The 27,877-nt window shown below is 44.2% G+C and overlaps 1 protein-coding gene across 1 annotated transcript in view; it reads left to right on the top strand.

Annotated features, from left to right (window-relative positions):
* The first annotated feature begins 1,965 nt into the window (after positions 1 to 1,965).
* The window catches only part of ppp1r9a (protein phosphatase 1, regulatory subunit 9A), a 93,833-nt gene continuing 67,921 nt past the window's right edge, over positions 1,966 to 27,877 (top strand). Inside the window, 2 exon segments of the mRNA XM_080787068.1 lie at positions 1,966 to 2,131; positions 3,936 to 5,516. Of these exon segments, the coding sequence (XP_080643194.1) occupies positions 4,104 to 5,516 (1,413 nt within the window). The 5' untranslated portion in view covers positions 1,966 to 2,131; positions 3,936 to 4,103.

Raw genomic sequence — 27,877 nt, 5'->3', positions numbered from 1 at the left:
TGTATATGCAGTTCTCTCCCACATGCTGCCCAGTTCTCCCCAAAAAGAGTGCCCAATTCTGGTTGAAAATAGTGCCCAGTTCTCCCCGAAGCTTTTGTAGGCCTACAGTTTTCTTTCCCCCAAAAGCCCAGGTCTAATTCTCTCAAGTATACACACATTTCTCTGGGCGAGGGAGTGACACTAATAAGGCTCAGCTCCAGGGTGAATGGGGTGCAGTTGAAAATGGTGAGGGGGCACACATCATTTTTATATAGTAAAACAATCTGTACATGAAACTTAAACTGAGGGTGCAGAATTTGCAACGGCAGGTATAGCCAGGCCCCCTCTGGCACCCCCGTGGTGCCGGGCCTGCACTGTAATGAAGTTAAAATTGGTCTTCATTCTATTTGAGCAAGAACTCATTGTCCTCCACGCCATTGCTAAAAATAATGAGTTCTCAAATCAACTTCCTTATAAAAACACGGATGCGGGTCCACTTCTGTTGAAGAGATCGACTGTTGAAATATTAAAAACAGTTTACATAATAGGTAGGATTGGTATAGATATAATTATAACTCATATGACTATATCTATTCTGGACACGGGGTGAGGCATAATGAAAAACTAAACAAATTCAGAACTCTAGTCAGGAAAACAATGCCCTCTTTGTGATGTAGTCCTACAAGCACAGCAGACTGTAGCTGCTGCATGCTGCCAGGGCCAAGTCACACAGTTTCAACCCAGATAAACCTTTGATTCTCTAACAGTGGAAAAACAGAATTTGTTGATTGGTGCGCATATACATTAAAGCATGTTGTGCCACATTGACCCAAACCTTCATTTAATTATGTGCTGCTAGAACATCCCATATAGGCCATGTGGTGTGTGTGTGTGTGTGTGTGTGTGTGTGTGTGTGTGTGTGTGTGTGTGTGTGTGTGTGTGTGTGTGTGTGTGTGTGTGTGTGTGTGTGTGTGTGTGTGTGTGTGTGTGAGTGAGAGAGAGATTGTGGGTGTGTGTGGGTCAACCAGTCCAGCACAGTCAATTAAACAGTACAGTCCCCATTGATGTTTTCTCACCACACAGCGCGCTTCATCATTTTTTTATAGACCACACACACAACACAATAACTGACCCAGTGGAGTTATTGTGTGTTGGCAGTGGTATGTATAGTTTACTTAGCCTAAGAGGCTAACATTTTGAGGTATTTGTACTTTACTTGAGTATTTCCAATTTCCAATACTTTTACTTCTACTCCACTACATCTCAGAGCCACATTTTCTACTTTTACTCCACTGCAATAATTTGAAAACTTTAGTTACTAGAGATTTTGATTAGAATAGATAACATACATTAACCACTTCGACCCTTTGAAAATAGCAGCTACAATTGTGAGCTTGTAGATCTGCTATTTTCAAAAGATTTTGTACACATTTTGAACTTTGAAATGGGACATTCTGCACTTTAGGTACATTTTGATGCCGATATACTTTTGTGCTTTTACTCAAGTAGGCCTACATTTTGAATTTCGCACTTAAATTGTAACAAAGGATTATTGATACTTTTGAGTACTTTTCCACCACTATGTGATTTGGTATTTATGCCAGACAGACTGCAGTTATAGTTACAGTAGACTATAGCTGCTGATGGAACCCCCGCCAAGCAGACCATTGGGCGAAACCATTGCAGAAAAAATATAATTAAGGTAAATTAAGAACACCTGTCGTACTCAGTACTCTAACAAAAATAGTAGCCTATGCTTTCCTACACTACACGGTCAACTGTACTGAGCAACGCGTCACGTCGTGTGTGTGTGTGTGTGTGTGTGTGTGTGTGTGTGTGTGTGTGTGTGTGTCCTCCTTGTCACATAGGGAATCAGACCGTCATACGGGCGTCCGAAGCAGCGAGTCTAGCGACACCCCCATTGTGCAGGTTGGCTGGCACTGGCAGCATCACACAGCACAGCACTGCCTGCCCTGCAATGGCGTTGTAGACACCCGGCTTGTATGTCTGCCCTGGACACCACTCTCTGTGTGGGATGTTATATATATATTCGAGTGGATTTACACAACGAATGCGCTTATTTCTCACGAGTTTATCGCCCGGGATATCGTTCCGTTCCTGCCATTCGTCAAACGAAGCCGAAGCAATGAATGTAAGTGACTCTTTTGTTTTGTATAGAAGACAGACACAGCAGTTGCAACATTGTTGCCATGTAGGCTGTACGGTTACACGGAACTTCTGCTTTTTTTGTTTCCCCCCCCCCCTTAAATGTCAGGAAACGCTGAGAATTTATTTGCTGTTCGAAAACGTAGAAGAGACACACAACTATATGTTGTTGTGCCCTGTTTCACATGCGGGGGAAAATGGAGCTGTCATGTTTCTTTGCGGTGTGTGCGTTCATATGGATGTGCGGCGACAGGGTATATGGGGGGTCTGTTTGTCCGCTGGAGCTCCATATCGAACACACATGATGTACACAACATTACGGTTTAGTTTAATTACTAGTTTAATCCTCCTTGTGCTCTCGAAAATGACACCGGGCACAGGCCCGCCAGGCCGTTCTCAATAGCATTTGCAGTTTTTGCACGAAAACAGAATCTAGGTCCTGTACTGTAAGCCTACTGTACCCACCCAGTGAGAGTGTCTGACTCCAGCCCAGGAGATCATCATGAGTTAAGCTAGGAGAGGAGGACGTGTGGTAGGTTTAACGATTGCTGATGCTGACATGCATTGAGAGAATATAGCCTAGGTTTAACGAACTGACGTACCCCGGCGCTGCTTACCCAGATGCTTTAATCGTATTTAATACTCTGCATACTGTTACTGTAGAGCCTACGTTGCCCGTTGAGATTTAATGTACACTATAGACGGACTATAAAATGACCTACTAAATGTGTACAGGCTATAGAAGTCCTTAATGCTATATGGACCGCACACTATAGCACAGGGGCCTATATCCATTCAGCCTTCCAGAGTTTAAAATTGACGTCGCGATATATATTGACCAAAGGCTCTGACTGTCTGCAACTGTCTGTCTGCAACTCATTTCACGATTCACGAAGTGTGTGTGTGTGTGTGTGTGTGTGTGTGTGTGTGTGTGTGTGTGTGTGTGTGTGTGTGTGTTTTCGTGATGTCAACACAGATCTCTGCAGTGTTCAACAGCATTCCGTCTGTGCAATAGTAGACTACAGGCTTGTTTGTGACTCTGAGCCTGGTGAATGAATGGTGATGCTTGGGTCTTACTAAAATCTCAGTCGTGGTGCAGAGCGCTGTGCATGGGCAGGGGTGTTGGTGCTTATTGGTGGTGAAGGGTCAACGCACGCACAGAAGAGGAAGAGAGAGAGACTGAATACTCAGTCGATTGCCAATGTTATTATTCAACTGAAAAGTGCACATTTCACAAGTGCCATTAAGACATTGTCATATTCGTAAATACGGGATAAGGTTTGCTTAAGCTCAGGATGCCTCACCAATCAATCAATCAATCATAAAGTATATTTACTCACTGGTATGCTATAGCCCAAAAATACACAGTGCAGCTCCCCACTGTGTATTTAGCACAACATGCATGTTGTCGGCAGCTCGGCATATCATTGATGTATATTGATTGTAGTTGGTAAACAACAGCCCACTAATGATGAATGGACACCCCATCATCACCAGAGTGCTTTCAGAGTCCCAATTGGCTTTTATAGTGCTTGCTTTTTCATATAGGAGCTTTACAGTATATACGTGAAACACCAGGCTGTGATTTGCCCTTCAAATCTCAGTGCTCGTTTGTGTTTGTGTAGATGGAATGTGAAAAAGTATCTTTCTGCGAGCTCTGTGACTGTCACGCTGCGCTATAGTGGCTATATATTAGTGGCACTTTCAGCCTGTGATTTCTGTGAGTTTGTTTTGGTTAGCTACCGTTATGTTGTATGTCTGTCTGATATCTTTCTTTCTGCTCCTCACAGGTGTGAATGGACCAGAAAGGAAGTATAACAAAGCTGTGCTCCGATTAGACGCTGCTGCTGCTGTGCTATACAGTATAGGTCAAACGAGACATCGCTTGCGCACACTGCGAGCCGTAATGAGGCCAGGGCTATGCTGAGATCCCCTCGGACTCCAGAGACGACGCCGCCATGCCCATGTTGAAGACGGAGACCTCCGGGGAGAGGACGACCCTCCGGAGCGCCTCCCCCCATCGAAATGCCTACCGGGCCGAGTTCCAAGCCCTCAAAAAGGCCTTCGACCAGCCCCGGGTCGACGGCGGCGGTCACGGCGGCGGTCACGACTCCAAGCCGGAGCGGGTCAAACAACCGAGGGGGCGCCAGTACGGCGCCCACGTCAGTCGCATCAAAGACATGTTCATGCAGATGGAGACGGAGAAGGTGCCGGGAACCAAGGCCAACAAGGCTCAGGAGGAGACCTCGCCGCAGAAAATGGTCAAGCCGACCAACTTCATCAACAAGGCGGACGGGTCGGTCATCAAGCTCCAGCATTCCGCGTCGGCCGACCGCGTCGGAGCCGTCGGAGCGAAGTTCTCCGAAACCAGGAGGCTGTTTGAACAGCAGTCGCGTGACCAGTCGCAGTCGCCGGTCTACCCCTACGGACGAGACAAGCGAGGGTCCCACGAGCACTTGGACGACTGGCGAGGCGCGAGGTCCAACCGCGGCAGCACGGACTCCTTAGACTCGCTCTGCTCCCGGACGGAGGCGTCCTCGCCCACCGTCAGTCAGCTCAGCGCCGTGTTTGAACACGCCGACCACCAGAACGCGGGCGGGGGAGCGCTCTACAAGGGGGTCAGCAGGCGGGCGCTTTACTCACCGGACGGGTTTCACCGGGACCTGAGCGAGGACGACTCTCGCCAGTCCCCGGTTCGCGGTTCCTACCCGCCGAACCGGACGGGCGGCGGCGGCGGCAAGCTCCCCGCGTCCTCGTCTTCCGAGGACCTCCTGAGCCCCAGTCCTCTGGTGGAGACCACGGAGCTCTCTGAGGATAAAGCCCAGGGGAAAACGGACCAGACGGACGCAGGCAGGGGGCATTTCCCCCGCGCTACTACCAACGGGGGCCAGGTGAATGGATCCTGTGAAGACGACGACGAAGAAGAAGAGGTGAAACTCTCGGGAATGAGAAACTCATTTGAGGACGTGGCGGTGGTGTCCGGCGCGTCAAAAGCACGCACGGACGAGGCTGTCGTCCGAGATAAAGTGTCCGACGACACCACGCCCGAGCCCCTGCCGACTCCTGCCACGCCCGCCGGGGAGAGCCAGGAGGAGGAGAAGCCTTCTTCTAACGCCGCCAAGGACCGGGCGGAAGAACGGGATGAGGATTACGCGGGGAACGAGCGGGTGATTTTTAACGCCGACGGGGACGCGTGTTACCAGGGCTGGGGAGAAAGCTGCACGGACCCAGAGGATGACCTCTATGGCGACGACGAGGATGTCGTCTACGATCCCGGCTCGGAACTCACGGAGATTCCTGGCCTTCCGGAGGAAAACCCGGAGGAGATCCCTTCGAAGAGGAGGATTCACTTCAGCACTTCGCCCATGACGGTGAGTCTGGATTCATGTACTTGACACTTGAAGTGTCGACATGCACCGAAAATAGCAGATCTACAAGCTACACAACATATGGTGCAGGAATGGGTTGTGAGCTTGTAGATCAGCTGTTTTTGGTGAGCGACAGTGCCTGTATAAGTTTAGTAATTTACTAACCAATGTAGGAGGCTAAACAGTAACGGTGTACACACACACACACACACACACACACACACACACACACACACACACACACACACACACACACACACACACACACACACACACACACACACACACACACACTATGTCAGAACACCAACATAAAGGCCTGCTGCTCTAACTACAAGCAGGCGGGAGCCATAGCTTTTGTGTCTTTTTCATGTTCCACCAGTCACTGACACTGTTGAACTGATTGTTAAAATGAGCTGTTTAATCTGCATGTGATCATACTGTGGTAAATTAAATCAACTTTAATATTTCTCAGGGACATTGTGAAACATTAACCACTCCCTTACAGAGCTATGTGTGTGGCTGGGTGGGTGGGTGTCTGGGTATGAGCACAAAAACAAACACATGCATGTATTAACTGTATATATGATGCAAGTACAGTACAGTGACAGTACAGTACAGTACAGTAGAGGGACCACCACACAGTAACTCTGTCATTTCAGAACCGTTTCGGTTCTGGAACACCCCCCCCCCCCCCCCCCCCCCCCCCCCCCCGTGAACCCCCACACGGAGTTGCACCACTGGCACTCACTTCACATTTTTAAATGTACTTTAGCTACTAGGCTATTCATACATTTATAAACACAATGATTCCATCACAATCCTTTTTTATATAAAACAGCTTCTCTGTCAGGAGTTTGTAGCTATTCTGCGATGTAGAGCTTAAAGGTCAGATAATTTCCCTCTGGGTAACTGACATGTGCTTGAGGAGAAACATCTGTGCATGTGTTAGTCACACCGGTTGTGCGCCCACACAGTTTTCACGCCACCAGAGAGATACCTTGATTGTTTTCCAGAATTTCCACCATGTACCTTCTCTGCTCATTTACCTCTCTCTGTCTTTCATATCGTCAAAGTATTTGAGAGCAAGGATGTTTTGTCAGCTACAACGTGTATTGTGAACATTACAGTATTCTTTGAACGACAGTGAATCCGGTGTATCGGACGGTGCAGTGTCTGTGGAACGACATGGCTTTTGGCAGTGGGACCCTATTATATGAAAGTGGCCGTTTTCTGTTGTTGAGGGAAAGCCTTACTCCATCACATGGCATACAGAGATTAAAATAGGGTGCATTTTGCATCCCAAAGCGCAGTTTATAGTTAAGTGACGCAATAAAACAACGACCTGTCTGCATCCACAGGATGCACTACTGTACTACTGTACTGTTTTATTCTAGTTTATTTTGCTAGCTTTAGTTATAATAATAATTTCTTCTTCTGTTTTCGACATCAATATAAACCACATTATAATGTGTGTATAATTTGTAAAAAATGGTCAAATATGACTCCTAATAAAGTCGTTGAAGTGGGACTCATAAAATGTCCCTGGGACTCCTCTAAAAGACCATCCCTGCTTCCCGGGGACTCGGTACATTGAAAACCTATTTACATCACTGGGTGTATATTAGGATAAATGGCGGAAAACCTCCTGTGGTTATGGATTTTATGCATCATCATTTGAAGGCATCTGTAGAGGACGGAGATGTGATGATTACAACACGATGAGGATTCTCATTCATGAAATAGCCATGATGGCCCACTCAATTCTCACGGGACACGTATCTTGTAACAAGTCAGTCCTTCTTAGCGTATTGAATTGCGCACAGAAATGTCTTGGTGAATAATACTGTCTTATTGCAACCATAGGTCACATTTTAACTTGTGTCACATTTGCCGTTGACAATGAAAGGAGAATTTACATCATATTATGTCTGAACAAATCGGCTTTTTGTGGCAACGCAAACGGGAGAATTTACGTCGTATGTGGACGAGCAAATCGGGTAATTTGTCCTAACGCGTAAATTCACCGTGATCTTACATGATCATGGTGAAAAGATGAGTTTCTTTTAAACATTGTATCATGGTTAAAAGATAATAACATAAGTTGACAAATTAATTCATGAAGAAGTACATTCATTTTTTATAATAATAATAATAATTGGATGACAAGAGTGCCCCTCACTTCACACGGGTGATTTTTTTAAATTATGAAAACCTGCATCTCCCGTCGGTCTGTCCGTCCGTCAGTTAGTCACCCCACACCTCCATATATGACATCATGCCTCGTGACACGTCGTCACGCCACCATTTATGGCCATCTCCATAATGTGAAGATCACAACACTGACCTCATCTATATAACTTTGGATAGCCATATATGGAGAAGACTGGATCATCACCTAGATCTGCATATATATATGGAGCCGGCCAGCAACTCTACATCTCACCTCAAACATCAAACCCTTAGATCTCCATATGGGAGCTGACCTGTTCTGACATTCCAATATGTTGATCCATTCCCCACCTTGTTCTGACATTTCATATATTGATCTGACCTCATCAAACCCTGTACACTCGAGATACGCTCCATATATGGCCAGTACAGAATTAATTCCATATGTTGATCTGACCCATCATGCCAAAGCGCCAGCGCTCGCCCAGCAGTCTGACGTCTGCCGTGGAGGTATAGCTTCTCGCCCTCGGGGCGTCTTACTGGTTATTGAAAGAGACAGTATACTAAGTTAATAGAAAAATGCCAAATGGATTGGATATTTTTGAGTAAATATCTTTCTTGTCTTTATTTTAGTCTTAAGAAGCTTAGCATATTTGTAGTACCATTATGTCATCAGTACTCTAAGCTGCTGTGTATTAGTCAGACTGCAAGTCGGTTGGAAAACACATCTCGAAACGTGTGTGTGTGTGTGTGCGCGCGCGCGTGTGCGCCTTAAGTCAGGTGTATGTGTGTATGCATGTGTTTTAGCCTAATGCACACATTCCACAGGTTGACGATCCTATTATCATGCTAATATAGTGCAGCAAAACAATTAGCCTAGTTATTCCCCAGGAGAAAATGTGACGTTGGTTGGTTGACTAATCTGCCTTTACACTCACTGCGATATGCACATGTGAGTGTCTCCCCCTACCCTGTCATTGTTTTCCATGTCTCCCTCTCTCCTGTAGCGTCCATAGTCCACTTTGGTCTGTCTTTGTATCTCTCTCATACAAGATTGTCTGTACAGTACACACACACACACACACACACACACACACACACACACACACACACACACACACACACACACACACACACACACACACACGCGCGCACACTTAGCACATTTCCCTCTACTCTAGCCTATTGTATAAGGACAAGAAGCTCTCCGAATTAAAAGGCTGCTTTTTGTGTTATCGTCGGGTTCATCGTAATTCTTAGAATTGGATGATGACGGGTCGACACAATCATTGATATCGTCCTCCTCGGTGCTTATGACCATCTTTAATAAATTCTCAAGATTATCATGGCTATGTTTAAAACGTGACATGGCTTCATTACTGTTGCTCCACCGTGTGCTCTCCAGAATCAAGGGGCGACGGAGTGAGACCTTGTTTTGACAATATGAAAAATGGCCCTACCTTCACAACAATTCTTTACAAAGTGTCTCATTATGCAATGAATATAAAATGGCAAAGAGCATAGTCTTCCTGTTTTATAGGTCAAACGGGCAGGGAACACACCTCCTTTTTACGTGGGCGTATAATTATCAAATAAATACGAAGGGCTCTAGGCTTTTGTTTTGAAAGGAATCTATGCTCTTTAATCATATAGATTAGAATATTCAACAGAGACCTCCTCCTCCACAGTACACACACACACACACACACGCACTACGCTCACACAAACACATGCAGCCTGGCATCCCACCAGAACTCAAACCAGAAGCCCCTCCTCTCTCCGCCACACGAGGAACAAACAGGGTTCTGTCTTTTGTTTAAAGCAGAGACAAAGCTATAGTCTCAGCCCTTTGGCCCTCCTCTGGGCCCGCTAGCCCTGCGCGAGACTGCTCTGACCCCACGTGGGACGAGACGGCAAGGAAGACATTGCGTAGGATGGAGGGGGAAAAAAGTCATGTGTATTGTGGTGTAGCTCAACCCTCCCACCCACTTCATGTGCTATTCCTACTGCCCTTTAATCCATTTAGGCCTGACCTTGACATTTTAAAAATAAATATTTTTTTAAATTTTATTTTTTTTCCTGAAAAACCTCATGTTTCTATATCAGTGGTTCTCAATATTTCATGTCAAGAACCCCCAAAAATTTATGAAATTGGCTGCTGACCCCCCCCCCCCACCTGAAAATGTGTTGTTTCAGGGACCCACCTCCCAGAAGCGAAGATTTGAGTTAAAAACGTTCGCTCTGAAAGAGTATATATTCAAAGCTTTGCACCACATGTTCATGATTTTTCAAAAATAGCAGACCTACAAGCTCGTAGCGCGCCACTCGGTGGCGCACTATGAGCTTGTAGAGCTGCTATTTTTCAATAGCTAAAGCATAACGTAATGCTGACACCAAAAGGGGTTCCTGCCCAGAATGGGTTAAAGCGGATGGATCATTTCAACATCCCGGCTCGGAAACATTAATATATATTTTTAAATACAGCCACTGGGGGAGATGATTGCACATGGTCAGCAATTTTGACACGGCGTAAAACACGCTTCCTGATTTCTTGAAAAGCTGAAGATGAAACTGAAGATGATGAATTGTGACGAATGCCTAGTCTTTAGTGCCACATTATAACATCAGAATGTGATGTTGTTTTCCGGTTATTATATTATTTTATTGTATTACTTATTTTAACCCATTTTGGGTGGGAACCCCTTTTGGTGTTTCAAGCAGATCTACAAGATCTACAAGTAGATCTGCTTGTAGATCTACAAGCAGATATAGAAGCTCATAGCGCGCACACTATGAACTTGTAAATTTAAAACTTGTAAATTGAAAACTTGTAAATTGGACTTGAAAATGCGGCACAAATTTTGAATAGGTATTCTTTCAGAGCGAACGTTTTTTTTTTTTTTTTTCGACATCAGTCCTAAATGGGTTAGCATCTAACATAATCCCATAATAAAATGAAATCAACAAATCGATTGATTGGGGAAAAATACTTCCAGCCCTATATAACCTAGTGGTATAGTTTATTTTTAATATCTAGAATATACTGTATATGCTGCCAGCCATAGTGCATATTACTCCACCGAGGTACAGTATAGACAGTTCTGTGGCCCAGTGAGTTTCGCTAACCCTAAGGCTAAGGCAGAGCTCTCTCTGTGTGGAAGCATTGACCTATGCAGGACCACACGTTTCCATGTTCATTTAGCCTACATTTCATCCTCTCTCGTCCACGTTCCTTCTGTAAGCAAAGCAAAGTTACCATGTTTACCCAGGGTAACTGGACTAAGCTCAAGAACTTGTTTACAGCCAGGCCCTGCTCATAGAGCATTTCATGGTAGGGGTTCAATGCCTTGCTCAAGGGCACTTCAACGGTGGTAATTTTAACGTGCCGGTCCGGGGATACGAACTAGTGACCTTTCCGATATCGAGACCGCTCCGCAAACCGTTCGGCCACCGCGGTAAAGTGGTGAGTGGTCTTCTGGTGTTCACAGAAGTTAAGTCATAGGGCTCCATTTTCGTCACCGCTTCTTTGCCTTTTTTTTTTTTACTATTTAAAATTTTTGAATAGTTCCAACTAGCCAATCTACATTGACACGTTGTGAGCTTGTAGACTGGCCATTTTAACTATTCAAAAATGTTTTGCAAAATAGTAAAAAAAAAAAAAAAGGCAAATAAGTTTAGGGATAAGGGGTTTAGTGTCTTGCTCTGATCTCAACCCCAGCTCATATAAAGCTCCCAAAGTTCGTGACAACTGACTTTTATAGACAACCAATCTTGACCGTGATCCGACCCCCAAAACCTTTGCACCGCCTCACGCTTGGCGGCATGCCTGCAGTGTTGTTACTACGGTACTATAGGGTTACTAGTACTGCCTTTGCAGATCCCAAAGACATCAGATCTTCCCCATCTCAAACTCTTTTATGGTGCCAATGCTTTGGCAACTGCCTGTATAGTGTTGAGTTTCTCATGTTGCGGAACGCCCCTCTCAGATGTTGATGACATAATACAAATCATACCCGTCTGAAGTGAGTATACTGTACTAGTACTGTACTGTAGGCCTACTTGCACAAGCCCTCCTCCCTGGCGTGCACGTGTGGGATGCTGCGCAACAGTGCCTCAAAAACATTGCCTCTCGCTATGCAGTGAGCTGTGTGTGTCCCTCTCCTCTAATCTCCCCCCCCCCCTCTCTTCCCTCAGAGAAATTGTGTTTTCCTCAACCGAGACATTTACGATCTTACTATCTTAATGGAATTAAGCATAGTGTGTGTGTGTGTGTGTGGGTGTGTGTGGGTGGGTGGGACTGGGGAGTGGAAGACTGCATTTCTGTCTGTCAGAATAGCGACGGATAGCGTCTGATCCATTAGATCATGGGTGGGCAACTTTGATGATCCAGAGGGCCACTATATTTCCACTCTCACTCCAGAGGGCCACTATATTTCCACACTCACTCCAGAGGGCCACTATATTTCCACACTCACTCCAGAGGGCCACTATATTTCCACACTCACTCCAGAGGGCCACTATATTTCCACACTCACTCCAGAGGGCCACTATATTTCCACACTCACTCCAGAGGGCCACTATATTTCCACACTCACTCCAGAGGGCCACTATATTTCCACACTCACTCCAGAGGGCCACTATATTTCCACACTCACTCCAGAGGGCCACTATATTTCCACACTCACTCCAGAGGGCCACTATATTTCCACACTCACTCCAGAGGGCCACTATATTTCCACACTCACTCCAGAGGGCCACTATATTTCCACACTCACTCCAGAGGGCCACTATATTTCCACACTCACTCCAGAGGGCCACTATATTTCCACACTCACTCCAGAGGGCCACTATATTTCCACACTCACTCCAGAGGGCCACTATATTTCCACACTCACTCCAGAGGGCCACTATATTTCCACACTCACTCCAGAGGGCCACTATATTTCCACACTCACTCCAGAGGGCCACTATATTTCCACACTCACTCCAGAGGGCCACTATATTTCCACACTCACTCCAGAGGGCCACTATATTTCCACACTCACTCCAGAGGGCCACTATATTTCCACACTCACTCCAGAGGGCCACTATATTTCCACACTCACTCCAGAGGGCCACTATATTTCCACACTCACTCCAGAGGGCCACTATATTTCCACACTCACTCCAGAGGGCCACTATATTTCCACACTCACTCCAGAGGGCCACTATATTTCCACACTCTCTCCAGAGGGCCACTATAGTTCCACACTCACTCCAGAGGGCCACTATATTTCCACACTCACTCCAGAGGGCCACTATATTTCCACACTCACTCCAGAGGGCCACTATATTTCCACACTCTCTCCAGAGGGCCACTATAGTTCCACACTCACTCCAGAGGGCCACTATATTTCCACACTCACTCCAGAGGGCCACTATATTTCCACACTCACTCCAGAGGGCCACTATATTTCCACACTCACTCCAGAGGGCCACTATAGTTCCACACTCACTCCAGAGGGCCACTATATTTCCACACTCACTCCAGAGGGCCACTATATTTCCACACTCACTCCAGAGGGCCACTATATTTCCACACTCACTCCAGAGGGCCACTATATTTCCACACTCACTCCAGAGGGCCACTATATTTCCACACTCACTCCAGAGGGCCACTATATTTCCACACTCACTCCAGAGGGCCACTATATTTCCACACTCACTCCAGAGGGCCACTATATTTCCACACTCACTCCAGAGGGCCACTATATTTCCACACTCACTCCAGAGGGCCACTATATTTCCACACTCACTCCAGAGGGCCACTATATTTCCACACTCACTCCAGAGGGCCACTATATTTCCACACTCACTCCAGAGGGCCACTATATTTCCACACTCACTCCAGAGGGCCACTATATTTCCACACTCACTCCAGAGGGCCACTATATTTCCACACTCACTCCAGAGGGCCACTATATTTCCACACTCACTCCAGAGGGCCACTATATTTCCACACTCACTCCAGAGGGCCACTATATTTCCACACTCACTCCAGAGGGCCACTATATTTCCACACTCTCTCCAGAGGGCCACTATAGTTCCACACTCACTCCAGAGGGCCACTATATTTCCACACTCACTCCAGAGGGCCACTATATTTCCACACTCACTCCAGAGGGCCACTATATTTCCACACTCTCTCCAGAGGGCCACTATAGTTCCACACTCACTCCAGAGGGCCACTATATTTCCACACTCACTCCAGAGGGCCACTATATTTCCACACTCACTCCAGAGGGCCACTATATTTCCACACTCACTCCAGAGGGCCACTATAGTTCCACACTCACTCCAGAGGGCCACTATATTTCCACACTCACTCCAGAGGGCCACTATATTTCCACACTCACTCATTGGACATAAAAAGGACAATAAAATCCTAATACCAGTAGTAATACTAAGTAATTTAAGCGGTTCATGTTTGGAATTGTAAACAGCTGAAATCAATAAGTTTTCAGTGGCAGTTTTCAGTGGCACCGAAGAGCCGACTTTAGGACGGTACCCCCCCCCCACCCCCCCCCAGCAGCCCAACCGACTTTTATTCGGCTCTAAAATAGGAGCATGAATCGGCCCTTAGTCTACTTAAGACATCCAGGGCTGTAGTTCTGGAATTGTAAACAGCTGAAATCAATATATCAGTATTACGATATTAACCTGCGGGCCACATTGAGTATATAGGACCAGACCTGTGGGATATAATTGCTAATCGCATGGCACACTTTGGTGATGAGTTTTTGTTCCCCCAAATAAAACATTGCAAATAGTTGACTAACCTTTTGACTGTGGTGTACTGTGTAGTATTGATAAGAAACATATTACTGTTTGACTGGAGACGAGGCAGCTCTCAAGGCTGTCTTGAATTTGCGTTTGGTGTCCAGTGTTAAATATACCTGACTGACAGATTCATGTTTTTATTATTGCAGTTGTAAAATAGAGCAGTGCAAACAACACGGGCATTGAGGTCGTGACTATACAGCGATATATATCTTCTCTGTCCGTGCGCAAGCCTATATGCTACTACCGGTATATATAACTAATAGTGTCATAGTGCAGGGACCCACAACATGAATGATAATGGAATGCCCAAATATTTGTTTTTCACGCTCCCGACTCCAGAGTCACAGAAAGGAGCCAAATAATATACAACCTAATCTTATTATTTATTTTTGTATTATTGTATTTGTGTATTATTTTGATACTTTGAATCCAAGAACCTCGATATTGATTGTGGTCTGACTAGTCTACACGGAGCAACCTTCAGCCTCTATACAACTCAAATCACACTAATCGGGACTGTCGCCTAACATTGCGGCTGGCCGTGTTAGGCTAAACGAAATGGCCCCCTAGCCACTGACGGTGGCGCTTTCCAAACGTTTCAGATGGAGAGCATTGGGGCCGATTCATACCCCTATTTTACCGCTGTAGAGCCGAAATGATTTCGGCTCGTCGGAAATTTTCAGTGGCACCGAAGAGTCGACTTTAGGACGGTACCCGCCCTGCCCCCCACCTCCCCCGAACCTCAAATGACGTCACATTGTAGGCTCTGCAGAGCCCAACCGACTTTCATTCGGCTCTAAAATAGGACCTTAGTCTACTTAGGACATCCAGGGCCTGCTTGTTAAATAACGTACTTTCATCATACTTACTTACAACATGTTTTCTTTTTCTTTTTTGCAATGCCAAGTGTAACTAACTCGCCTCAGATTAGCCTTTTCCCACACTGCAGTTCTGCAACTTAGAATGTATTTTGGGTGAAACTCATTTAGCACCCCATTTATCACAAATATTATACAACAAACCAATCAATATTCCAAACATAACTACATTGTCACACTGAATAAGTGTTGCGACACTGTAACTCCCCCTATATATTTTTAGGGGAAGTTCTCGATAAAGCCCTTATTTTGGCTTCTAACTTCTCCTGCACAATATTAATAACATGTAGGCTACAGTATATGTATATTTCTTCTGTCGTTTTACGTGCTAATAAATACAACCTAAAAACCTAAACCATAAAAACTATACAGCACAGCCATTGATTTGCTTAATTTAGGCACTGCGCAACATCACTGTCTGTTGCTAACTTCCTTCCCCCCCCTCCTCTTGTTATCCACCCTTCCCTCACTTCACTGTTTTGCCTCTTGTGTGCTCAGTGAAGCCGTCATGGGGCCCAGAGGCTGTGTCTGGACGTAATGGGACAGAACAGGGTTTGATGGGAGAGAGTTTAATGGCGAAGCGTTACAGTACAATGGAGGCTGAACCTTTCAGAAATCCAGAACTTTGTATACTGGACAAAAAAAATTCTAGTGGAGGATGCGTGGAGACTCTAGGGGTGCCCAGAAGGTAGATCGCGATCTACCAGTAGATCACAAAGGCTTTGCAGGTAGACCACATGACATGCCCCAATATATATATCATTAAAAATATGTACATTTTGCCATTTGCTACTTGAAATGACTTGATTGATTGACATCAAAAAGAGCCTGTCAGCTCAAACACACAATGCAATAATTAGCTTTCACTAGTTTGCACACAAACATAGCATTACAAAGTCACATACAAATTCCATTTTCCGCTCTCTATTTCCCATTCCCAAGTGTCTTATAGTATGACGGCCAGTGCTGCTATTCTCAGCAATGGGACAATACCTTTTTGGGGTGTGTACTGTGTGTATAGATCTTGTTGAGCTGGTCATTTTGAAAGTATACGCTCTCAAGTCAAAGAACGTGTGGGGCACCACCACTGCTATAGTACACTCCAACCATGATGCAGAATGTTGTAATACTGTACACACTGTGCAGGGGAATATAATTATAGGGATTCGTCCTCTTTTCCCCTCCTGTCTTAGGAAAAAGGGGACTATTACTCCAAATTGCAACGTCAGACTCGCAAGTTGTGTATAATGTCAGCGTGCACGCCGTACAGTATACAGTATCACGGTCGCTCTATTATTTATTAATGCTGTGGTGTTTTTGTTTTCCTTGTTTTGGTGACACCTGATCCTCCCAGCAGGGGTGATGCATTTTTAATGATCCGGGAAAAGCGAGACGGGGGCCCTGTGGTTTTGTGGGATCAGTCGGTAGTAGTCACACACACACACACACACACGGTGAACAATGTCTTCAGTCATCATTCAACGCCTCTCCCCAAAACCGGTCCCCCCTACTACTACTGAATCCAATGACATCATCATCAGTGTGTGCCTGTTGATGTGTGTCATTTCGTTTACTTTTACAAAAGTATATATTTTTTCATCATTATGACTTGGGGAATAAACCTTTCTTTTGATGAAGAGTATACACACTAAGATGCTGCAAGATATATATACACAGTATTTGACTATATATGACTTCATTCAATACTTTCCAAGATGAACTCTTTGATCTGACTTAACCCATTCTGACCTGGGATCAGATTCATACGAGGTTTCCACTGGGCACACACTGGTCTGATTAACCCATTCTGACCTGAGATCAGATTCTAAAAAATGTCAGTCGTTCTTCGATTTTTCAAAAATAGCAGACCTACAAGCTCATAGCGCGCCACTCGGTGGCGCGCTATGAGCTTGTAGATCTGCTATTTTTCAATAGCTAAAGCATAACATGATGCTAATACCAAAATGGGTTCCCGGTCAGAATGGGTTAACAGTACAATAGGTAGTAGCTACTGTATAGTAATACGCTTATCTGCTGTCACTGTAGTCCAGCAGCTGGGGGGTTACGTGGAGTGGGAAATTTGGTATAGTTGTTGGGGTTTTTTGCCTAAAATATTGTCTACTCTATGCATTCATGAATCCTGCACCTGCTGTCAGCAGTGAGCACATTTGTGACATTTACACCTGTAATCAATGTAGAGCAGCTACAGTTTCAACATAAATAAATGACAGAAACATCTAAAAAAAAATACAAAAAATAATAGTTTTTTGAGGCACGGCAATTTGTATAGCACATTTCAGCCACAAGGCAATTGCTTTACACAGAAGGAAACACACATTTAGGAGGCATAAAACAAAACCAGTAGACATAACAAATTCAATTACAGTGCAGAAGAGAACGAAAAAATAAATCCACTAAGTAATTCAATCGGAGGCAGAGGCAAACAAATGTTTTTTTTTGTTTTTTTAAGTTAGTTAGTTTTAGTTTAGTTTTAAAAGAGATAAGAATGGTATAGCAGACCTGTCGTTTTTTTGGGGGAGATTCTTCCAGATAATGTGGATTAAACATAAATGCTGCTTCTTTGTATTTGGTTTTAGGGACAGAAAGCAGACCTTTCGCAGTTTCCCCAGATAGACCTGAGAGAGGTCTGGAATGGTTCACGATTGATATCGCACAGGATCTTAAACTGTTCTAGACCAATAGTAGTATTTTGAAATGATTTATTGGACACACAGGGAGCCAGTACAGTTCAGAGTAGTACAGTACTCCAGTGCTGCTATTCTCAGCAATGGGACAATACTTTTTTGGGGTGTGTGTATAGATCTTGTTGAGCTGGTCATTTTGAAAGTAGCTCTCAAGAAAAAAAAACGTGTGGGGCACCACTGCTAGTATACTCCAACCATGATGCAGAATGTTGTATCGATATATATCGATATACGATATATCGTTACATGCCTAGTCCAAGCACGAAATAGCGTTTGGTTGGTTTTCACAACCAAGTGTCTCTGTTGCGCAGCCACGCAAGCACACATGCACGCACACACACACACACACACACACACACACACACACACACACACACACACACTGTAAAGATAATGTCGGGTGTGACAGTACAGTACAGTACAGTACAGTACAGTACAGTACAGTACAGTACAGTACAGTACAGTACAGTACAGTAGGCAGGCCGGCACCAGGGTGTGGGTCTGGAGGACTTCTGGGGACCCCCACACAGAGTTGCACCACTCAATTCAATTCAATTCAATTCAAAGGGCTTTATTGGCATGAGAAAACATACGTTTACATTGTCAAAGCAGAAAGAACAATACAACGATACAGCAATACAATCAGAACAAAAATGATGTACTTTGAAGGTCAGAATCTTCAATAGATCAACTTCTGTGTACCAAGATCACTTGATGCAGGTATAGTGCAGGAATATACACAATGATTAGTCTTTAGGGTGGTTGTGTTCCATTTGATATCCTTCTCCTATCACAGCAACTCACAAATCTTGCTGCTGTGTTTGCACATTGTTGTACTTCGCCCAGCAGATATGGGAGTTTTTTTGTCATTGGTCATGTTTTCAAAATCTCCGTGTGTGGTTGTAATCTGTGGGAAGTATGGGAAGTACTCACTGAAGTCTATACTGAAGATGGATGCATGGAGTTTTTCTAGATCCTGTTGAGAAAAAAAAAAAAAATAAAATAAAAAAGTTTAACATGTTACTTTTTAGGTGATAGTAGTAGGCTGCACTCACTATGTCCTTGTTTTGTATAGACTTGAATAGCCATATCAATCCAGTTCACTTGCAGACAAGTCTAGAGGAGAGTTTAACTGAATATGAATGACTTAAACTTAAACGGTGATAATGAGCGAGTGGATTAGTTTTTTTTTTTTGCCATATTATATCCTTGTCAAGAGAATCTAAGTCTCTTTACATAACTAGACACCAACTCCCTCACATTTGTGTGGTGTTCGTGTTCCATATGCACAGCACATGCTGGGCATTTAAATGGCCTGCATAAATACCTGAGTGATTAAAATAAATAGAAATCAAACTGCCAAGTCATTGTAGCAGGCTAATCACATACAACAACAACAACAACAACAACGATTACCATATCATGTGGGCGTACATGAAAGAGCCACGCGTGTTTGTGTGCAGTAACTAACTAAGTAACAATACGTTCTTGTCAGCATTGCCAATGTTATTCCCACATCTCTGATCGCACCCTCCCACTTATAATACATGACCAAGACACAACATAAAGGAAGCCATTGTTGGCTATGTAGAAGTGTATATTTGTATACGTCTCTAAATGTGTGCGTGTGTGTGTGTGTGAAGTGGCCTCAATGAGAACCAATCCTGCCGTATAGGAGAACAGACTCTATACCGCTGCGTAGAAAGAAGCAGAGTTTGATTTGACAGGGGAAGATTGGAGTTCCATAATTATGCTATGTTATTTGGAGACGGAATTACTGCATCTCAGCCATGCACGTCTCTGTAAGACTAATCTAGTTCTGTCTGCTATGGCATGTTTGTCAGTCTGCTCGGCTGTCTTATCCATCTTCTTCTCTCACTATTTCCCTCTCAGTCTCTCTTGATGTCTTTTTGTAAAACATGAGCTTATCCCTAGCATCAGCACCTTTCTCGTCTCTTCTATTCAGCATCCAGACACTAAGTTCAGTGTTCTGTGTGTGTGTGTGTGCATGTGCGTGTGCGCGCACGGTTTAACTACCTATTATGTAATAAGTATTAACTTAACAGAGTTTTGGATAGCAGCATCTAGGTTGCCATGACAACGGATACAAAAACAATACCACGTGCAGTGAGATAACATACTACCACAACAGCAGCAGCATTTTCAGTTTTTCACCTTTCCTCAAACCCACATGGGCTGTTTTATTATTATAATATTTGTAAAAAAAAGAAATTGTAGTTCTATTAAAAAAACTACATTACACACTGTGTGTGCGTGCGAGGTGTGGCCACAAAGAGAACCACCCATAGGCCTACACTTATATATGTGCCTAAAGGAAAACTTTTTACAAGTTCCACGGTCAGCACCTCCCCACTATAGGAGTCTCCTACCTCTTTGTTTGTTTTGGCATGTGTCTGAGTGTCTCACAGCATCCTATGAGAACTGCTATGAGCAGTTCAGAAACCCGTCTTCCAATGACATCCATTAGGCAGATTCTATAGTATGACGCAAAGGGGGCCACAGGCACTGGCATGCCCAAGGCTCCCTTAGTTAAATAGCTTCAGTGACACCCACCCAGCTGGACAAGTATCTTGGGGTGGTGAATCAAAAAATTGCCTAGTGAATGGAGAAGAAAGATATAGGGAAAAAACCACCACCTCACTGCACTTTATTTCATGCCCAAAGCCCCATCCCCCTCCCCTCTTTCTTGCTGTCTCATTGCCTGTGTGCACTTTTCAATAGTGCCACTGTCTGCAGCCTGTAGCCTGTGAACCATGTGAGTGCGAGTGACTCTCTCTCTCGCTCTGTTCCATTTTCCTCTTTTCCCCTCCACTCTTAGAGATTACTGCACCCTGCTCTCCTCTTCTCCCCTCCCTCCCTCCCTCCCTCCCTCCACCCCCAGGTGACCTACCATACCATTACAAACATCCATCACAGTACAGTAGAGGCAGAAACTTAAGTTAGCTGGAGAGACGGAACGAATAAACGGACTGTTTGCAAATTGCAAGACAAACAGAGAGACAGACAAAAAAAAATGATTGAACTCGGTATAACGTAGCCGATGACATGAATACTGATTCTCTAACGTACCGCTCACCGGCTTGCCCTATACACAGGCTTACCCAGGGCCCAGGTTTATCATTTTGTGTACCTGTTTGGTACTTGGAAGTACAGGCCATATACAAATACAGCTATATGCCTAGCCTATACACACGCATGTTGTAAACACAAACAACACGGTGAGAAAGAGAGAGGGAGACATGATAACGTCTGATTGAATTCAGAGTGAGAATCGAGGCTCCGTTTTTATTCGAGGGATTGGGATCCCTCATCCAGATGTCTGCATCAATGGATTAAGAGTATAAGACGGATATTTCAGGTGCAAAGTGTTTATGTTGTTAAGCTGGCCATGAACTCCCCATACTCTCTCTCTCTCTCTGCCATGCTGGGAAAGAACGTGATTCCCGAGATCTGGACCACAACCACTAAAAATAGCCAGCGCTCTACAATCTGCACGTCGCATCAGGGCATCAGTATCTACTAAATGTGTGTGTACTGTGTGTGTGTGTGTGTGTCCTCCATGGATGAGCGAGGGAAACGGGGGTGGATGAAGAGGAGAGGGAGTATAGAAGCTGGGCTTAGCGATGTTAGATTCTCCAGCACATACTGTAGGGTTGATCTCTTTGTGGCAGATCTATACATCAGATCTCGGTGAATGACGTGTGTGCACACGTTTGTCCATGCATTAGTGTGTTGAATGATGCATGCATGCGTGTGTGTGTGTGTGTGTGTGAGCTATTTTTTGCCTCCGGAACCTTGTTGTATGATTTCAGAGATGTCTGTGGAAAATTTCCCGTCCTGAATTTCTTGAATAGGTGACTTTGTTTTTCGGAGAAACAAGCCTTTTTCATGTGACAGCAGTCAGTGTTACGCTTCAGAGTTATTCCCGAAAACTTCTAGTGCGAACGAATATTTTTAAATGTAAATGGTTTTGCTTAATCCCCCCCCCCACACACACGCACGCACACACACACACACACACACACACACACACACACACACACACACACACACACACACACACACACACACACACACACACACACACACACGCACATTTTAAAACACCATTTCAGTTCAGCCCCAGAGGGCAGACGAAATTGGAAAAAGAGCATAACAGCCAGTGTCTTTTTTTTTTTCAATTTAGTTTTGAATGGTGGTGTGTGTCGTTGTGCATTGCTTCTTCCGTAAAAACACATGAAATTACAATAATTGTGGGTAGTATACGGTTCGTAATAGAAACATGTCAAATGGTTATCGATGCACTCCCCAGGGGAGTATAACACAAACGTATAAGAGAAGAGCTCTTTGGCTCTTCTCAAACTTTGGACCAAATTGACATGTGTCTGTTGATGTTATCTCCAGGGTCAGTATAGTAAAGTATACCGTATGTCTTTGCTCAAATCAAACTTCTGAGCAAGCTTTGCATAAACTTTCCTTAACCCATTTTGACCTGAGATCAGATTCTAAAAATGTCTTCTACATCCTGACAGTTTTCTGAAAAAGCTATGTTTCTATATGTCAGTCGATTTTTGAGTGGTGCAACCACTCCAAGGAACAGCAATGTCCGTGTTTCACCTATGTGTTCGCCTATGTGACTATTAGCACCAGTATATGACTATGAGTACCAGTAGGGGCGCTGTTGTGCCAGAAACAGAGAGAGAGAGATAGTGTTGCACTGTTGCCTTCTAATGTGAGAGAGAGAGAGGGAGAGAGAGGGGGGGGGGGGGGGGGGAGTTGCACCACTCAGTTCACACGGGTGTGATTTTCAAAAATAGCAGACTTACAAATGGGTTAAACATGGATTGCCGTGATTTCCATGTGTTTATGAGGCGACAGTACTAACTTCATTAGACCCCTTGGTGTGGTTGTTATGGGCAATGATGTCTTCCCTTTAGTATTTAGGGTTTCTTCCTGGAGGCTGAAACCTTGACAGTCAAACATGCCAATGAAAAAAACATCATACAACATCAGCTGTGGGTGCGGCTTCAGTTCAGGTTTCATTTTCGCGTGAATTTGGCCCAGACCGGCCCACCACCACCACAACCAGCGCGCAGATAGCAGAAGCTATACCGCCCGCTCCGTCGAGGCACACACACAAAACAAACAAAGCCCTAAATACCACCACTTTTACAGAACAACGTCATAAATGATACAAACCAACAACCCTTTGTTGCTCTCTCACAAGAATGCTGGCAAAAGGATTCAAGATAGAAGAGGGTTTATTTGTCACTCAATGCTATACAAGTACAGTGAAATTATCATGATGGCACTGGCAGAATGGCAGCACGCCCGGACCTTTCCTGGTGGCCTGCCGCCTATTGGCCTGCCTGCCTGTCCAAAAAAGATTAAAAAAATGAATATGCCAGGTACTGTACGTCCTGTGGCCAGTCCAGCCCTGAACAGCGCGCTGTGTATTTTGGGCCTTGTGGCCGTAACTATATATTCCACCTACAGTATGTAGCTCACGAAGTAGAGTTATTAATAAATCAATCAAACTGGACCAGGTCTCCCGTGTGAACTGACTTGTCGGTTTGTCTCTCGCTTTGTCTCTATACCCCCGCGGGCCACAGGTGTCCGCCAACGCCTACTTTATGGTGCGTCAGTCAATCTCTGAACCCGTCAATCAAACCGTCACATCAAATCATGAACACGGATTCATTCAAACCCCCCCCCCCCCCTTCAGACAATAACAAAATCAAAACGTATATATCACAAAAGATAGGACCTCACCCGTAACCCATTTTGACCTGAGATCAGATTCTAAAAATGTCTTCTGCATCCTGACAGTTTTCTGAAAAAGCTCTGTTTCTATGTGTCAGTCGTTCTTCAAAAACATTTCAATTTTTGACCTACAAGCTCGTAGCGTGTCACTCAGTGGCGCGCTATGAGCTTGTAGATCTGCTATTTTTCAATAGCTAAAGCATAACATAATGCTAACACCAAAAGGGGTACCCGCCCAAAATGGATGGCGTTAACCCATTCTGACCTGAGATCAGATTCATACGAGGTTTCCACTGGACACACGCTGGTCTGATGAACCCATTCTGACCTGAGATCAGATTCTAAAAATGTCAGTCGTTCTTCGAATTTAAAAAAAATAGCAGACCTACAAGCTCGTATCGCGCCACTCGGTGGCGCGATATGAGCTTGTAGATCTGCTATTTTTCAATACATAAAGCGTAACATGATGCTAACACCAAAATGGGTGCCCGGTCAGAATGGGTTAATGAAGGACTATTATTAAATATTAGACATACACTTTTAAATGCCGTATTAAAACGGATCCTTTTTTTTATATAACCGTTTTGTGGCAGCGCTACAAGTTTGTATTGTTAACTTTGGAATATTCTTTTCTCCACATTAAAGGCATGGCATTTGAAATGGAAACACAACAACAGTATTAAACAGTGAATTTTTAACAGCGGGCGACAGCTGTCAATCTTTCTTTTGGGGCCCCCGGGGGACTGTTCCCACCGCCACTGAAAAGAGGGCACGGAGAACAGTTTACGAATGTTCAAAGGTCATGCATGGAGGTATACAGGCCACATTCAAATGCTTTATACTAGGCATGTAACGATATATCGTATATCGATATATATATCGATATTAATTAAAAATCGATTTTCCAAAATAAAAAGAAAGAAAGTGAGCTTTAGTCACATTCCATCATATTCAAGTGCTTTTGGAGAGAAATGCTCTATACTACTTTCAGTAGTAGAGCACTGTAGAGGGGAGCTGTGTGTGTCTGTGACTGTAGAGGGGAGCTGTGTGTGTCTGTGACTGTAGAGGGGAGCTGTGTGTGTCTGTGACTGTAGAGGGGAGCTGTGTGTGTCTGTGACTGTAGAGGGGAGCTGTGTGTGTCTGTGACTGTAAAGGGGAGCTGTGTGTGTCTGTGACTGTAGAGGGGAGCTGTGTGTGTCTGTGACTGTGCCCAGGTGATGGTCGTTGATGCTCATCAAGGAAGGCAATTATGTTTCTGCACTGCAAAAGTATAATGCTACTTCTTTTGCAATGTAGTTAAATAAAAAATCTCAGGGGGGGGAGATAAATTATATAAAATTTAAAAAACGGTAACTTTAAAATATATATATTTTTTAACATTGTGAAAAATCGTATCGTGAACCTCATCATATCGTGATGCGAATCGTATCGTGAGTTGAGTGAATCGTTACATGCCTACTTTATACGGTATAGTTGGTTGTGCAATGGTGGCAAATAGCAGAGCTATACAAAATGTCCAAATCGGGCTTAATGTTGACCACAGCCGTTTACCAAAAATCTGGCTTGTGGCGTTCGGAACTGCAGCTATAGTGTCAATATCATCTCCCCATGCAGTGCCACACAACCAGCCCAGGTAGCAGTTTCCTATAGCATGTGCTGCCAAGGTTAAAATACACTTGTACGCTATTGCTCTTGCTCTAGTGCCCTCTAGCCCATTTTGGGTGTTGGCACTATGTTATGCTTTAGCTATTGGAAAAATAGCAGATCTACAAGCTCATAGCGCGCCACCGAGTGGCGCGCTACGAGCTTGTAGCTCTGCTATTTTAGAAAAATCGAAGAACGACTGACATAGAAACATGGCTTTTTCAGAAAACTGTCAGGATATATAGAAGACATTTTTTTTTAGAATCTGATCTCAGGTCAGAACGGGCTATATAGTCTAACTCACAGTCTCGTCATGTCCCTCCTCCCAGTCCCGTTTTATTCTGTGTGTACATTTCCCTCCATCGCCGGCTCTTTCCTTCCATTAGCGGCCGTTATACTCTTTAACCATGAGTCTGCATCTCCGTCTGATCCCCTCTTTATCTCTCTGAGCTCACTCAGACCTTCAGCCCTCTGGCCATGCTAACCCTTTTGACTGAGTGTATACACTCCTTTCATTGTCCTTCCTCTCCTTCTGCTCCGTCACTCATTCGCTCCATTTTTATTCTGTCTGCCTGGCGCTCTGTCTCTCTTCTTCCATATATATATATATATATTTATATATATATATATATATATATATATATATATATATATCACTACTACTCGTTCCTGGTTCCTCCCCTCATCTCTCTTCTTCCTCTCTCTCTCTCTCTCTCTCTCTCTCTCTGTTTCTCTCTCTCCCACTCCTCTGCCTGTGGAAAAAAGTACTCGATTGTTTTTCCTTAAGTAAAAGTACCAATATACTGCAAATTTTAGAAATACTCTGTTACAAAGTATAAAAAGTCCGGAATTTGAGTAAAAGTACAAAAGTATTGGCATCAGAATTTACTTAAAGTACCAAAAGTAGAAGTACGTAGTGGGCCTATACACATTATGCAGAATGTCCCATGTCAAGATTTCAAAATGTATGACGTCTTTTGAAAATGGCAGATCGGCAATTTTCAAATGGCCCGAAATGTACAGTGTATATAGGGCTGAACTGGTTAACGTAGGTCTTGTAATAACAATCCAAATCTACAAAGTAACTAGTAACTAGTAGTTTTCAAATCCTTGTAGTGGAGTAAAAGTACATTATTTGGCTCCCAGATGTGGAGTGTATAGAAGTATTTTGGAATTACAAAAGTACAAATACAAATACCTTAAATCAAATCAAATGTGTTTATATATATATAGCACATTTAAAAACAACTCTCATTGTATTTGTATCTCGTCGAGATACAATCTCAATCTCTCTTGTATATCTCATTGAGGGTGCTGATAGAGGGGGGATGGATAGGAGGTCGGTGATGTAAGCCCGTTTAGGGGCTTTGTATACAAAAAGGAGGGTTTTAACACATTTTGTGCTGGAACCCCTTTTGGTGTTAGCATCATGCTATGCTTTAGCTATTGAAAAATAGCAGATCTACAAGCTCGTTGCGCGCCACCGAGTGGCGCGCTACGAGCTTGTAGGTCTGCTATTTTTTTTAAACTGTCTTGGATTTAAGACATTTTTTTTAAATCTGATCTCAGGTCAAAATGAGTTAAAGAACCACCATTCTTCTGTGCGTTAGAATCTGATCTCAGGTCAGAATGGGTTAAACAGGATTCTGTACTGGGACCGGCAGCCAGTGGGGAGAGAGAGGCCAGGACAGGGTGTGATGTGATGTGATCTCTCCTCCTGGTCAGGAGTCTGGCTGTACTGCTGCATTTTGTACCGGTTGGTGACAGGACAGGGATGACTGACTGATCCCAGTGCAGTGTAGAGGCCATTGCAGTATAGTTTAACCCATTTTGAACTGAGATCAGATTCATACAAGGTTTCCACTGGACACACACTGGTCTGATTAACCCATTCTGACCTGAGATCAGATTCATACGAGGTTTCCACTGGACACACACTGGTCTGATTATAACCCATTCTGACCTGAGATCAGATTCTAAAAATGTCAGTCGTTCTTCGATTTTTCAAAAATAGCAGACCTACAAGCTCGTAGCGCGCCACTCGGTGGCGCGCTATGAGCTTGTAGATCTGATATTTTTCAATAGCTAAAGCATATAACATAGTGCTAACACCAAAATGGGTTCCCGTTCAGAATGAGTTAAAGCCTGTCTGAAAAACGTCCATGATATTGTTTCGATGAAGACATGGCATTGCCATTAACTGAGTGAGAATAACTTTTTCGAGTATTTTGGACATGAATGGTAATTTAGAAATGGGTCTGGAATATTGGGCACTAGGGAGGGGTGTGACTGTGAGTTGGGTTGTGTCAGGGAGTGGTTGAAACTATTGCGTGCTTAAAGAAAACCGGGACTGTGCCTG

Source organism: Protomyctophum bolini (assembly GCF_963924005.1).
Source record: "Protomyctophum bolini genome assembly, chromosome: 17".
In the NCBI taxonomy this organism is placed as follows: domain Eukaryota; kingdom Metazoa; phylum Chordata; class Actinopteri; order Myctophiformes; family Myctophidae; genus Protomyctophum; species Protomyctophum bolini.
The sequence above is the reverse complement of the archived record's forward strand: the minus strand, read 5'-3'. Positions and strand labels throughout refer to the sequence as shown.